Source organism: Electrophorus electricus, chromosome 12 (genome assembly GCF_013358815.1).
Source record: "Electrophorus electricus isolate fEleEle1 chromosome 12, fEleEle1.pri, whole genome shotgun sequence".
In the NCBI taxonomy this organism is placed as follows: Eukaryota; Metazoa; Chordata; class Actinopteri; order Gymnotiformes; family Gymnotidae; genus Electrophorus; species Electrophorus electricus.
The window spans coordinates 16594357-16610463 of NC_049546.1; the positions used below are offsets into that span (position 1 = coordinate 16594357).

General features: G+C 40.0%; 1 protein-coding gene across 1 annotated transcript; it reads right to left on the reverse strand.

Annotated features, from left to right (window-relative positions):
- Positions 1 to 1262: 1262 nt before the first annotated feature.
- mtnr1ab (melatonin receptor 1A b) lies at positions 1263 to 11058 on the reverse strand. Its single transcript, XM_027013025.2, has 2 exons — positions 10721 to 11058; positions 1263 to 2125 (listed from the first exon to the last, which is right to left on the reverse strand). The coding sequence occupies exons 1-2, from the start codon at positions 10905 to 10907 to the stop codon at positions 1263 to 1265; spliced, it is 1050 nt and encodes a 349-aa protein (XP_026868826.2). The 5' UTR covers positions 10908 to 11058.
- Positions 11059 to 16107: the final 5049 nt, after the last annotated feature.

Below are 16107 nucleotides of genomic sequence, written 5' to 3' on the forward strand. Positions count from 1 at the left end.
CAGGAGAATTGTGAAGGACCCCACCCATCCCATTTCCTTATCCAGCCCTGTTTTTTTCCTCAGTTTGGACAGAGCACTCTCAAACCATTTCACTGCGAGGTATACTGTGTATGACTATGTACGTGACAAATAAACCAAACTTGAAACTTGAATACCTAATTGCTACATGGATTTAATTTAATTTGTGTTGTCAAGATAAAAAAAAAACAACAACTTTTAGCTAGCTAGTATGTGTAACTTTAGCTACTAGCATGTTCCAAGTAGTTAGCTAGCATAGCTAGTTTTTTGCAAAAGGTGTTGTGGAGATGACATTTATAGATGGCACAATGAATGCCTGTAGATACCAAAGTACTGCCTGACAGATGACTCGCAGTCACCAGAAGCTTGGCAGAAGAGGAATATTCCAGCATGATAATAATACAAAATTCATTGCCAGAATCACACAGAAGTTTTCTTATAAAGAAGAAAAAAGTGAAAACTATCACCTGCCCAAGTATGCTGCCTGACTTTAATCTAACAGAACACCTTTTGAGTATTTACAAATGAAAGGTGGAGCAACACCACCCCTTCACCATAGAGCAAATGAACAAAATGAACATCTCATCAGAAATGTGTGCAACTCTGGTATCCTCCATGGTGAGGAGAACTGGGTCTGTCATCAAAATAAAGATGGACATACAAAATATTGAAAAAAAAAAAAATTTGAATCTTAGTAGTGAAAAGTATATGGACTTTTGTTGTATTGCGTTCCTATTGTGGGTCCTGTATTTTTAATATATTAAATCTAAACTTTTAATTTTTAATTTTACATAACTTTTAATTTTACATAAAAACAAACACCCTACTGTTTAACTTTGAAGTAATGCATTTAAAGTGATCCATAATTTGACCTTTAAGTGATATTGAACCTATGGATGAATCTCGATTTCCAGATGGATGAACAATCTTAAGTCATGGCACTGTCGCATAATTTTTGATATTTATATATAGACTTCAAACATTTTGAACAGATTGGGTTATTTTCTGCCATCAGCATTGAACTTAGATGTAGTAGAGCTTGAAGTCTATGGGACTGCCTTGCGTACTGGAATCTGAAAAGAGATTCACACCTTTGGAGTTTATATACTGCCCAAGCTTCAACATTTGAGGAGTTGGGTAAGATAATGGATTGATTCACAACTGTTGAATGTTATCTATAAAATGTCTGAGATGGATATTTGGTATATTCCTTGCTCACAGTGTCCCACAGTAACTTTGAGTGTTTACACTGACTCAATTTTTTGGTTGTTTGTCAATAAAAGGGATGGCTTGCTTTTGTTTCTGTCTACGACCTCATTGGAGCTCTCTGGGAAGACCACCTTAGCAGTGCAAAACGAAACAATGATCCTTTTGTACTCTCGCCGGAAGTTCTGATTGAGCAGCCCATAGATTATGGCATTAAGGCAGCTGTTGAAGTAGGCCACGAAGTAACTGGATACAAAGAGCCACTCAGGGATGAGTGGTGCCACTCGTTCTGGGTCTGCAGCGACAGCCAGGCCGATGAAGTTGAGCGGTGCCCAGCAAACGGCGAAGAGTACAAATACCACGAACATGGTGACGAAGTTCCTGATGTCGTGTGGCGTGATCTTGGGCCGGAGCTCAGGTTTGACGCGTTTCCGCACCTGGATGACCAAAATCCAGATCCTCAGGTAGCAGTAGGTGACAATCAGGATGGGAAGTAGGAAATGGAAGGAGACCACTGCTATGGTGTAGGCCGAGCTGGCAGACTGCGTGAATGTGCAAGAGTACACCCGGGGGTCGTACTGCAGTGAGTCCACATAGAAGTTTGGCACTATAGCAACCACAGTTAGTATCCAGATAAGAAGGACATAGCACAGGGAGTTTTTTTTGCAGTAGAGCTTGCTGTACTTGAGGCTGTGGCAAATGTAACAGTAGCGGTTGATGGCGATGGCCGTGATGTTGAATATGGAGCCAACGACACTCAGGCCCATCAGGAAGCCACTGACTTGGCAGTGGACAAAGCCCAAGTTCCATCCGTTATGGAAAATGGATGTCAGTACCAGGGGATAGGGGTAGATGGCCACCAGTAGGTCTGCTACTGCCAGGCTCACCACAAATGTGTTCCCTGTAAAGCAACCACAGCACATTCTCAGCTTTCCTTTATGATTAGACATTTATAGTCACAAAAGAATTAAAGCATGTGAAGGTAATCATGGTACCAAAAATGTATAATGACTATGCCAAAAAAAGAGACAATTTAATGACAGTCTCAACCATGTAACACACCAGGAAATTGCCAAAGACTATAAAACAAAAATGCTCACAACTTGAAATAACAACTAACATTTTTACATTCTGTCTTAGACAAAGGTTTTGCAGAGAGCCTCGACATATTGCACCTAACATTTTTCTTTTTTACACAAAGATGTAAAAACACAAAGATGAGGAAATTAGATGAGGGGAAATGTTTTTAGTCATCAGTGAGTCATAAAAGCAGACAGGCACACCAGCCTGCAGACCAAAATGTACAAGAGAGGAGCGGTGACAGCATGAGTCACAAAAAATAAAAGTACTAAATGAAAAGAAACTTTTCATTCCTCCTGACATCTTTAAAGCATAAGGTTTAGACATGAATGTCCTGTCTTCCTAACCTGTATTTTAATATCCTGACCTTTATTCATCTAATTAAGTCATGTCTTTTCTAAGTAAGTCAGCTGCTTTCTCTATTAAAAGGATTTAGGTGTCACCTGCTATTGTCACATGATACTTAATTCTCCTGTGAAGAACTTTTTTAAACTTCTGAGCCTTGTCATGGTACCGAATTTCACCTCTAATATTAAGAACATGAATAAGCTACTGAAGGATTTGATTTACTGGATGAGGTGTAAGATTAGGGCTGGAACGAAACTCTGCAGGCTGGTAATCACTAGTACTGGCTTCCTTTATTAGCAACAGTCAGTCCTTCTGCAGTTGCGGATCAATCCTGCATGACAGTAGTGAGGTGTTTCAGTAAATTCCTGTGTACAAAATGTTCAATCCATGTATAATTTTGGGATGTCCTGCTTAGATGGCCAGCTTCCGATCATGTGACAGCATTTCATTGGGACTGAAATCTGGACTCTGATTTGGCCAATGTAAAATTCTGTTTGCTTGAGTCATTGTTTATTTGAATGTTTTGGATGCTGCGTGACACCAGGTTTTTGTTGACAGACATATGCCCTGTGTACATTAAGTAAAATATTCAACTTTTGTCTTATCTGTCCACAGAACACTGTTTTGGCATTAATGTGGTATATGTAGGCGGCCTTTGGCAAACTTGGAGAGCAATGTTTCTTGGTGAGCGGTGGGGTTTTTTGTGGCAACCTCCCACTGAACACTATTCTTCCTCAGAGTTTTTTATGTGTAGATATTATCTATAATAAATATATAAATACATTTTATTTATAGCACCTTTTAAAGTAAAAGATACAAATAAAATTAATATCTACTAACACAAATAAGGGCAAGACAATTTAAAGAATTATTATCATCTTATAAACAGTTCTGAAAAGTATGGGTAGCCAGTGAAGGGATCTGAGGATCGACGTAATGTGATCTCTCATTCTAGTATGAGTGAGGATTATAGCTGCCACATTCCAAAGACTGCCTCTGGGGTGCTCCTAACGCAGCTGGAGAAGGGAGGACCATTAAGGGGAGTAGCATGTTTGGAGGCGGGGCAGACGTGCCCCCCTGCATGACTAGTAGGGCCAAGGAGACGCTTCCAGCGGCTACGCTCTCAGTGGGCATCGGGTCAAGGCGCCTTTTTGTGTGTGTCTCTAGGCGTGTCTGTTTGTTGTTGGGTGCATCCGTGGTGCCTGTGGGTGCAATGTTGTATGTGCAGGTTGGGTCCCTCCAAGGAGGTTGCCAGAATGCTCTCCTCCCATCTTTGCCGCTTGTTGAGTCTACAGCAGTCACACGTGCTGCTCTTTTAAGGACACCCACTCTTAGGCAGAGCGGCAACAGTGCTGAATTTCCTTCTGTTGCGAACTATCTGCTTGACTGGTCTGATGGAGGCTTGCCTTGTTTGCTTTGAGAGTTTTTATTATAAAAATCTCTTTTCGTATCTCGCTAATTGCAGCAGATTACTCTCGTGAAAAGCAGGTAACTGAAATTGTCCCCTCTAGGGCAGAGCAGGCCAAAGCATGCCTGAACTGACTGAAACCGGCCACTGACTTCCCCTCTCCTAAAGAGATTATTTTCATACATTTTCTATCAGTGACGTTGATTTGTCATGGATCCTGTCACAACTGCACGGCCTTGGTGTTCCACCTTCCCTGAATATTAGTACCCATCTCTAGGTATCAGCCCAATCAAACAGTACTCTTAAGCGTGTGGTCTCACAGAATCTCAATTGGACTTGTGCCTCGCCGTTCACAGATCCCTGCCATTCTATTTTCCTTTATTTCAAGTGTTCATTGCTTTGCTCTGTATGTGTTGCTTGGTTTTATTTAAGTTTCACTGCATGCACCTGCCATAAATGAACCCACGTCTCCCAATGGCAATGTAAAATGTGTGTGCTGTTTGTTAAATAAGTATTTCTTTTTATTTTATTATGAATTAGCGAGAATAAGATCATGTCTTAGCCATTCATGCATAAAGTAGGGTAATTTATAGAGTTTACAAACTTCCTGCTTCCAGCCTAATTTATAATCAACAACCATGTGCAGCAATTTGATGTTTATTTGAAACACTGCAGCATTTACATTTTGATGTAAAATGATGTAAATGTGAAGTGATGGTGTTTGTGAGCATTCTCTGGCCAGACTGAGCTTGTCGTCATGTAGGGAACATCAGTCTGACCTGAACACGATATTCCTTTTTCTTCCCTCATGTCATGCTGTTGTCACTCTGCTCGCCACAAAAGATCATGTGGCAGGATTCTGGGAATGCCTGAGTACGCGCATTCACAATGTAGTGGAGTTGGTGCAATGCTAGAGGCAATCATCAGCGCAGAAGAGCTCTCCATGTGGGGGAACATGCGGGGCCTAGAATTCTTCTAGCAATGTCATCTCCATAGCTCTTCTGGTTTTGCATTGATATGTTCCACCTTTAAGTAAGAGGCGTGTGAGGGATAAGAAAGGAGAGGGACACGTTAAAGTGGAGACCTGCTACTAGCAGGGTGCCGCTGCTGTGGCCCTGGATATTCTCAGTAGACATCGTTGCCATCATTTATATGTCACGAAGTAAGAAGTTGCTGTCTGAGTACCCAGGTGATAAATAGGCCTAGCTTTCTCCACTGAAGTGCTCTGTCTGTTGCATGACTATGTGCCATAAAGGCCATTATTGCATGTATTGCACAAAGAAACAGTAAAACATATACATTTAGGTGTGATGTGGGCAGGTAAAAAGCAGGAAAGATCATGTCACGCTAAATAAAAACAACTGACATCGCTCATGTCCACCTGACTAGCTTGTGAGGGCTTTCCCATTAGCAAGCAACCCTATAATATGTTCAATGTATTTATCTGTGACAGAACGTCTCAGTTCTTCATAGGCCAGCGTGAGATCTCATTATTTACCAGCTTTCCCACTGACAAGCTCTGATAGCACTGTATGCAGCAGATAAGGAAATACTGACTTGGACAAATAAATGGGATTTGGAATGTTCACTCTGCCTTTATGAGATTCCTAGCCCTCCACTCATGCTTTTGTATTGTTTTGTGATCCAGGTCTTAGGGCTATTTTGTTTAGCTTGGGCAACAGGATATCGAAAACAAATCTTTAATTAATTTGAAGATGATGTCTACACAATGTCAAAGCTATTCTCTTTTTTCATATGCTGTCGTAAGGTAAAAATAAATACCAGACAAGATCACTCTTTGAAGATTAACACACCACAGAAGGTGCTTGAGGTACCGTTCAAGCAGACCCGGACAAGTTCAGGTTCGACGGAATTCCATCCATTTACAATCCCTACCAAATTGACATACCTTACACTCGTACCATACAGACCTGTAAACCAACTCTGTCCTTGGCATGGGAACCATGTAGAAAAGATACTCATAGCAAAGTCCTGTTCAACAGCCTGAGGGCGATCCCTCTGCATTTACACTTCCCTCTGCTATGTGTGTTATCACATGGGCCATGAACCTAGGAGTTGGCACCTCAGTCTAGGGCTTCGCTTTATCCCGAAAGACAACACTCAGCAGCGAGAGCCCTCGGCCCATATAATTCAGCACATGACTGGAAATGAAGTTCTGTGCAACTCTGTTCATTTCTCTGTGTCCTTGATTCACCAATGCATCATCCTTGGCTTGGGACAAACATGCTGATGTGCTGCTGAAAAGCTCTTATTCATCTCATCATACGGCTTTTTCCATATGAGAGTCTGCAAGAGTAGGCCTGCATAACACAGGACACTCTTTGCTAGCTGCTCTTTTTAAATTTCATTTCTCTTTTGAGCATGCTTCAGGGACTTCACATTTATTGAAAAACCTATATGAATAGATAGCTGAACTAACATGACAGCGGTTTGAAATGTGAAAGTATTAAATCAAGGCATTAGGCATGCCGAACCTTTCTTTTTTCCATTGGTATGACGAATTTGTTGGATGCGCAACTGCTCAAGCAGTAGATCCTATAAACCTTTATAATTATCTTGATATGGAGTGTTTATCCTGATCCACTTCCAAGACAAATGTAGCATAATATATGAGGTTTACGTTTGATATAAATATTTGTCTTAGGTTTGTATATTGAGCTGCGATGTAAAAGGTTTGTCATCACACAAGTATGTACTGTTAATGCGGAGTGAGAAATCATGTTGAATGTGCAGGTACAATCTTGTGGAGTGAAATTATTTGTCATAAACACAAAGCAACAGGAGTCATATTTTGCAATAATGCAGGCCCCTTTTTCTGTGGCCCCGGTGACAAATATAAAACTGTAATAATAGCATTTATTCATGAATATCATGCCTACAATATCTTTGTGAAGAGGAGGAGACCTTAGTGAAACTTTCTAGGGGGTAAAGATGTGGCATTTGATATTGAATCGTCTATCATAGCTGAAACGTGGTTCACATTGGACCCCAAAGTGGCTCCACTGCCACGTATTTAGCATTAATAATTTTTTAACACATCTACTTTAATGTCCAACAAAGCTTGAGTCCAACAATATAAAACCAGCCTCTGCTATACATACCACGCAAGCTCTGGTGAGCACTTGTGTCATGTTCTGCAAAAGAAAGCAGTCTTGATTTACAGATATTCAGAGACCACAGGAACTGAGTACCTTAGACTCTAAATGCTGTCCTCTCTGTTGGTATTAGGAGGCTTCTTGGTTGCTTAGAGACTGATAAGTTAACAAGCAGTGCAGTAACAGAGCCATGAGCCATAGTAGTAGAAAGGTGAAACAATCCCACAAAGCCACAGTGTACCAATTAATAACCTCAGTAGCAGTTCATGCCTTGTGGTTATGGAAGAATGCCCTAAGCAAGCTAAGGGCCATGCTGGAAATTACTGAGGACATGACCTTTGGTGTAAACTAAAGACTTTCTTTTTTTTTTACCTCATAACATGGCATGACACATTAGTGGATCATTGTGCTTCCAACTGATTTGTTTATTGTGTTATGGCACTGAATTTGAGATCTAGTGACATAATAATTTACAACAGCAAACCAAAAATTAATAAATACATTTATTACAACCCAAATCTTAACTTGTTAAATGATCATTAACTCCACAATTCTCTGTTCTAGATAGCTCACTATGTAAATTAAATGTTTTGCTGTCATTTTTCAAATGAAGCATTCTCAAGGGAACATTCTATGCCCCAAACCACCTAAATAAGATCTACTAAAAGAAACATCCCTTCTGTCACACAGCCTTTATGCATAATGTGCTACATTGTTCTACTTGAATGAACAGTAGTCTTCACTAAATTAGTCTGCCTAAGGCTGCCAAAGACAAGGCAGTGCCACTAAAGGAGAGTGGAAAGAAGAGAGATTGAAGTATAAAGACAGGCTCCATATGACATCTTCAAAATATAAAAGCTAAAATAAAATCAATAGTCAACTCTATTTGAGCCCTTTGAAAGAGAATGATACTTTCTATGCACACTTTAGATGATGTACCTATTGAAGTATCCATCACTGGCAGCATTAACATCACGTATGGCTGGATCTGAGTAATGCTGGCAGTACGGTGTCATAGGTAATGCTGGGTGCAACAAAATGACTCCCATGGACCAGTAGGGAGTGCCTGCTCTGAAGAATCCAAGCAAAGAGTGATGTCATGGCAGATCCAGGCTCGGTGCTGAACTGGTTTATCTACATCAGGGGAAAGAGGAGGCTCTTGTGTTCAACAACTGAAGAGCAATGCAAAGCAAATTGTTTGTGTATGCGTGTATAGTTTGGGGACTGTGGTTGTGTTTACATGTTTGTGACTGTTCCACGACTCTACTGTACTTTATAAATGGTATAGGTATTTGAAATAGGCAACTCATCATATATTCCATGTGAGTCAGTGGATTTCACAATAGGACATGGAACATGTATTCACTAGATAAAACCATAATGAAGCACACATTATAGCAAATAGAACAATTACAGAGTTAACCTAACCCACTAATCGGTAGCTCCATGCTTAGCAGGAGGTCATACCACACCACATATTCCACACAGGCTTTCTTTGTGCAGATACACTAACACAGCATCACGTTTTGAGTGCCACCTTTTAAATTCATATAAATAATTCATACAATCAGTAGTAATCAGTAGTATGAAAACAATAAATTAAGTATTAACTAATAATAAAATAATATAGCATCTTGTAACATTGTCACGGGATGCTCCCCCCGTGAGTCACATGGTAGGGGGTTCACCTTATTTGTAACCACTCCCTTTTGTAATTGTACGCGCCTGCACTGGGTTTAATGTCTTGTGTCCTTTGTCTATTTAAATCTCTGGTGGTGGGTGTACTGTGTTGGTCGTTGTTAGTCTGCCGCTATATGTGTAGTCTTCGTTCAGTGTTACAATAGTCTGTCTTTCGTTAATGTATATGAGTGCCACCGTTGTTGTTCGTGTCTTTTGTTAATAAATGTGTCACTTCATCGAGGGCGTTTGTGCGTCCTGTTCCACGCCCATCGGCATTCGAGCCAGCACATTCATTACAAACATATTGTAAAAATCAAGTATATAAATGGCATTGGTGATTCATTCTGACCAATTGGGTAGGATCACACTATGTAATTGAATGAAATAATTACCAGAAACGCTGCACATGAACTAAGTAAGGCAGTTAAAGCAGCATTATGTAACAAACTTGGAGAAGTGAAGAGGCACTATGTAAGAAAAACATGCAGCATTTGTAATGATTTGAAGCACCGAGTGACTAATAAATGTCTGGTGATAAAATAGGCATTTCAAGAAAGGGCTATACTTTGTAAAAAGCTTATTTGTTCAAATCAGCTTCGACCTAACGCTTATTTATTCAAATCTACTCTTCTACCTAACGTAAACGTACATTACGTTTCAGTGTCCTTTGAATGCATAACTGTCATAATTAGTCCCTCTCTTATTCCGTATTTTCCCTGTCTTGTGTACCTTAGATCCATGCCGTAGTTTCGTTTTCTCCGCCCCTCGTTTCTAGTCTTGTTAAATTCATGTATTTAAACCCTGTCTTGAGGCCGGTGTTCTGCTGTTCACTGATGGTTGAACGTATGTTTATTCTAATGGTTCTTTCGTTTACTCGTGTTATCCTAGTCTGCTATAGCCTGCTTAACCTGTGTGCTTCCGTGCGTTTAGTTCTCTTCGCTGTTTGTGTGTAGTTACTCGTGTATCTTAGCCCTTGCCTCGTTTGTCATGTATCCCCGTGCTCACCGTGTCGGTTCTTAGACCCTGGACTGCCCTAACGACTCTGATTCTGGATTTACCCCTATTAAATCTCGCTCTTCTCCGCACATGCGTCCGCCTCCTTACCGCTCAACGTTACAATAATCTAGAGTACATGCTTTATTCGTAAAGCATGATCTCCGTTAAACTTTCTTCTTTTTTTTTTTAAAGAACAAAGAGTAGACAGTGGTTAGTATGATCAGGCGATGTAATTTTTGTGGTAGAAAATACACAGCAACTTTGAAAGCCCTGTTACAGGCACAGCTTGGCCATTGAAACCGGCCCACAAAGCAAGTAGGCTATAGCCGATCCTTTCCTGCGCGCTTCCCTCAGTAGGCTATACCAATATGACGTAAGAACTTTTATTTCAAATTCTTATTAGAATTGTCTAGTATGCAAGTCAATCCTGATCGCTTAGCCGTGTAGGTACTGGTAGTATGGATTGCGTAGTCTTTTTTTTTTTTTTTTTTGGTGGAAAAATAATGTTTTAAAAAATTACAGATCTACTAAGGTTAGGCAACTTTGTACATCTGCTATAAGGCGCGGGAGCTGTTCCAATACGCAAATGTTGGTTAAACTGTTATTTAAAATTCAACCATTTACAGAAAAAAGTACTTTTTTTCGGGTTATAAAACGGTATTGAACAACACTAGGCTAAATGACATGACTACTCGCAATTCAAAATCGCATTTCTGCCTCTCTTGAGCGTGTGAGCGTTGACGCTCCACAACCCACCTGCCCTGGTAAACGTCCTTTTTAATCGAGCGGGCAATTGCAGTGGCTTTTAATCATTTCCCCCCAGTCACTGAGAGAAAGATGTTGTTTTCTCATTTAAGAGATTACTTACCTGCGTTTCTTAATTTCTTATTCCTGTACACGGAGAGGATCAAGAGGAGGTTACCTAATATATCGATGATGATGGTGAATATCAGAACGCTGCCCAAAGTTGTAGAGACCCACGGAGGACGACTGAGTGGGAACTCAGAGGGCTTCAAAGAAGAAATGTTCATTAATCGGCTTTCATTAATTTTCATTTTATCTTCCCTTTCCTAATCCTCAGAATTAGTCGCAGGTTTTAGCTCCATTGTACCGTTTTTGTACTTTAGTATCATCGCGTTGTAAAGGCGCGCAAAAAAAGAACTTCGTCTTTGTCTTCATAAATCACTGCTTGGTCGCACAGACGAAATGGAGCTTTGAGGCTGAGCGCTGACATAAGGGAGGACACTTTTATAGCTTTGTACTTACATCATTTTGGTGGTGGGTGATAATTCGGAGGCAATTTACATTCTCATATACCGTGACGCCTCAAACTGCAGAAACGCTGCCACACAGAGGAGGAGAATAAAACCACACAACCCCAACATTGTGTTGCTTAATGTCGAATCTTAGATATATTTATGTGCAGAGTCGGTCGTTTATCATTGTGTTTATTCGTTATTTAAGATCATTATTTTGTTGAAACGGGCCTTATTTCGATGATAATCTGCTTAGTGACTTGATTCCGATGTGTGTAATTTTATGATGTATTTGACAAATTTATTAAATTAAAGTGAAAGGCGTTTTCAATAAAACAAACAAAAAGGACATTTTGGGAGGGACAATGTACCATATTCACTTACAGAATACAACTCAAGTCAATTTTACACAACGCTTTTTACAACACATGTATTAACCAAGTTTACGAATGTATGGGTTCAGATCCTTAATGAGCAAGCCAGAGAAAAACTCTCTGGCCAAAACTGAAGAAACCTTGAGAGGAGCAGGACTCAAGAGAGAACCACCTGCCTCTTGAGTCCTGCAACACAGCGATACAACACATTACCTAGAAAGTCCCGCTAACATTTGAATGAGTATTTACCTACTGTCACTAAATAGTTTGGTGTTAGCTATCTAGCTATGCATTGTTGGAAGGTAACATATCTGGCATAACACACTTTATATATGTTTTAGTGTTAAGACACAACAGTCTACCATGGCACATTACCTATCTTATTAAGACTAACGTTATCCATGAGGTGAATGTTTAGTAATTTGCATTTTGCCAAAAGAATGCCTAGTCAGCCCATCTGTGAGTAGGCAGAGAGCAACAACATCGGTGTCCAGCTGAAGCCAGCAGAGGTCAAAAGCAGGAAAGCGCCAACCCTCCTTCACCAGGTCAGCAAAAAATTAAGCACAGCAGCATAATGACGATAACAGAAATGAACGGCTTTCTTTATTAGGAACCCATGGCATGGCATGAGAAATGAAAGGAAATAATGTCTGAATTTATGCCCCCTCTAGTGAGGAGGTCTGGGGCGCTTGCTGTGTAGTGCATTCTCATGCCTGCCGGAGCGCTTAGTGTACTCTTTCATTTGTTACCTAGCTGTAGTTGGCATATGGCATGATTTTGGCTGAAAATGTGCAAGTATTTGGACATATATGGACAGTAAAGTGAATTGCTTTACTCAGCTTTGTGCGTTGTCTGGTGATTTTCCAGTCCAGACGTTTTTCCTGAATTTAAGGGGCTTTAATTGGCAATTTACAAAGTATGTTCAATGATGTGTGTTCTGCTTTTTGCATAAGGCTGTAGAGGTAACAGCAAACAAAGAATAATTGGAAAAATATGTATAAACTGAATAAAGAATGATGCATGAATGTACAAAATTATGCTTGGCCTTTCTGTATTGAGTATGGCCCCTTTGTGGTCCCTGATTTTGAATAATCCTAGATCCACCCCTGGTAAGGAACATATTCTAGTCATATGAGGTGGACACCCCAAGTCCAAATGGGAGGGTGGTGGAGAATGACAAGGCTAAGGTCCTGTGGGACCCCCAGACAGATGAACAAAAATAAACAAGAAAAAGCAAACCAACAAAACATTGATATAAGAGACAAAATGAAGAAAACAGCAGTGGTCATAGATGTGGCAGTGTTTCCAGGTGATGGAAACATTCAGCTGAAGGAATTTGAGAACTTGGAAAAATGCCACTAACTGAAAGAAGAACTGGAGAATGTAGAAGCAGGCTGTGATGCTTAAACTGGAAGAGTGGATGCAGCAAATCCCAGGAATGGCATTATCCATCTCAATTCCATTTTTTTTATAAGGTTTTCTTGATATAATTACTTGATAAATGTGAAAAGGTTAAACAGCAAACATGTTTTGCTAATTCTCTCTCAATTAACAAGAGCAAAGTGCTAAGTCCAATACATCCATTTGACACCAGTACAGAGTGCACTGTAATAGTAGCAATAATTGCAACCTGCTATCCTGGAGCATAAGATTCTGTTATCTAACACAGCTACAAAAATTCAGTATTTTGTCATAAAAACGTTTTGGAGCAGTTTTCATCTTAATCCTACTTGCTAAGGTATATCAGCCATCATCGTGCACTGAATAACACTGTGTAAAATAGCAAGCCACCCACACCATTAACTTTTACCTACGGTTTGCTGTCCTGTGCTTAATGTATAGCGTTTGTGTTGTATAGTTTTGTGTATGGTTAACATGATGATTGATAGTTGCCATGGTGAATCACTTAAAGTGATGTCTAAAGAAGATTTTCTCTCGCAGCTTGTCAACCCATTTAAACCTCCATCTAAGGGAAAGGTGACTTGGTTGGTGCCGACAACATAGACATATAATTCAAGCTAATGAACACCAGGCCATATAAACTGAAGGTTATGAGTCAGAGCAATATTGCACATATTGCAAGCTTAAAGTTGAAGGCTGACTGAGGTCAATTATACAAGAAGGGAAGCTTCACTAAGTCGACAAGATGGGAAAACTTCGTTACTGAAATGGAGAGGTACTCCGGATGGTGTAACCTCATACCGCACGGTGTGCCCAAAAAAGTGGATGATGGATGTGAGGCAGGAAGGGTTTTGTGAGGCCACCCAGAACTTTGCAGAGCTGCTACCAGAAGCGACTGAAACTGAATGCTGTGGTAGAGCAAAAAAACTGAATGGCATACAGTGGATCATCATTTCCTTTTCTTCCTACATCCAGGAAATGCTATTTGGTTTTTAATTCAAGAGTCTGGATTGAGCAGTAGGGATCTAGACTGTATTTTCATATTTGATTGAATGCTGTGGTTTATAACACTTGAATGCATGCTGTAGTGTACATGCCTGAATTTATGCTGTAGTTTACACACCTGAGTTCATGCTGTAGTTTAATTATTTATAGTATGCTGTAGTTTACATGCTTGACATGATGCCTTAGTTGACTTGAATGCATAGCATTATTTATCATTCTGTAATGTCAGGAGTAGGCCACCTGACATTCTTACTAAACAGTTTATATATTTTCTCTAACCAGTTCATTGTTGGGTATAACTGAAAAATTGTCCGATACACACACTAATTGTTCCTTGCTCAGTTTAAGACAAAGGGAAAACTAGTTCTAATAGCAGAACCTCTGTCATAACAACACCTAGTAATGGTATTACATCAAAATAATTCAAAAATAATTCTTTAGGCCTTTCCCTAAAATCAGATGTATTTTCAAGAAACAAAAATGTCCTATTATCTCATTATCTCATGGTCAGTGTCCATTGTGGTGGAAATCTCCAATCCTATAATAAAGATGAGTCAGACACCAATGGGTAAGGCAAAAGCAAATCTTGTTTATTATTTATCTCAGCCTGAGGGCATCTCAATTACACACAAACAAGGCATCTGTAAGGGAGAGTCATTTTCTCCTTTTCCTCTGCGCTTCTTTATAGTACTCTCGGCACTTTCAAGCGAGCGAAATAACACCAAAAAAGGGTTGTTTCGCTCCCTTTCTGCCTAAAAGGGGGTTGTTTTGCTCCCTGCTGGCTTATCTGCCCTGCAGCAGAGCATTCTTCTAAGAAACCAAATTAGCAGATTATACTAGGTATAGTTGTGATGTTCAACCAATGCGCACAGAGTTTGGAGAAAGACGAACTGTCTGCTCTACGTTCTTGTAACACAAATGTGATGTAATTTTCCATTACATTTCCTCCTTTTTGTCATTTTAAGACAGCATCAACAAAATTACAACAAAATTATATTCTAGTATAATACGTTAAACAGTATAGTATACTAAACAGTTTCCCCAGTACGTAGTCTCTTCTTAAGATGTTTGGACTAAGACATCATTAGTTTAGTTAAAAAGCTTATGCTGTTTTTGTGGGGGAAAGACCCTGTTGTATGTGCAATATATTAAGCATACAGAACATAAACCAGTAATCTTCCCTTAGCATGGTATATAGATATGCATATTTATGCCTGTATCAATTAATCTTTAGCAAACTACCCATGCTGCAACCTATTCCTCGGTCCTGGAAGGGTCATAATCTCCATGTGGCCTTGTTGATAGTCCTTGTCCCATGTCCCCTTTAGGATGCTGAACCGTTGCCTCTTTTCTACTCTGGTCTGCTCCTGGTAGATATGTCATGGTGTTGTGGGCTAGAAATGTGGTTATGAGCAGGATGCTTGTGGTGATCAGTGTTTTTAGTGCATGAGCCATTATGATGCATTAGGGTTTCTTTTCCTTTTCTCAAGTCTCTAGTTCTGGTCCCTATGCTTAACAATGGAGATCCTGTTGGTCCATGTTGTGTTCAGCCTTTTTTCATACACCTTTTAAGGTGTATGAAACAGCAGTTCTGTGAGTATGAATAAGATTTACGGAGTCAGAATTCCGTACATCATGTAAATGTCAAAGGGCATCTGAGCCACTCTTGCAGACTGAGCCATTTATCCCTACTGTCAAATTTCACTAGACCCCCACAATTTCACAGCTTTATTTGCCCACAAGGCTCTAATACTGTACATTTTGTATACCATTTTGGATTATTGTTCTAGATCACACAAATACATGTTTTGTAGATTGAATGACAGAATGCTCTGGTTGCCTGTTTGATAGATGGCCAGATCCACTAAGATGTACAGGAGAAGTCAGGGTGCTAAGAGAGACCAAGTCCCCCATCCCTCTAACAACGACAGTGCCACATGTTGGTGTCAGACGGGGAGGATCTGTCATGCTATGTTATGCATGTCTTCAATCTTCTCTCCCCAGGTCCACTCTCCAAACATCAAAGCAAGTGCTGTCGTTGGCTCACCAAATTATTTGTAAATCCCAGCAAATTCCAAGCAAACTTAGGCTACCACAAAGGATATATTTTAATGTCTCACGTTGACCTCATTGCATGGAATTGGAGGTCAGAGCAGCAATGGAAGTCTAGTACTTTTTTTCTATTTAACTGAATAGAAAATAGAATAATCCTATTATAT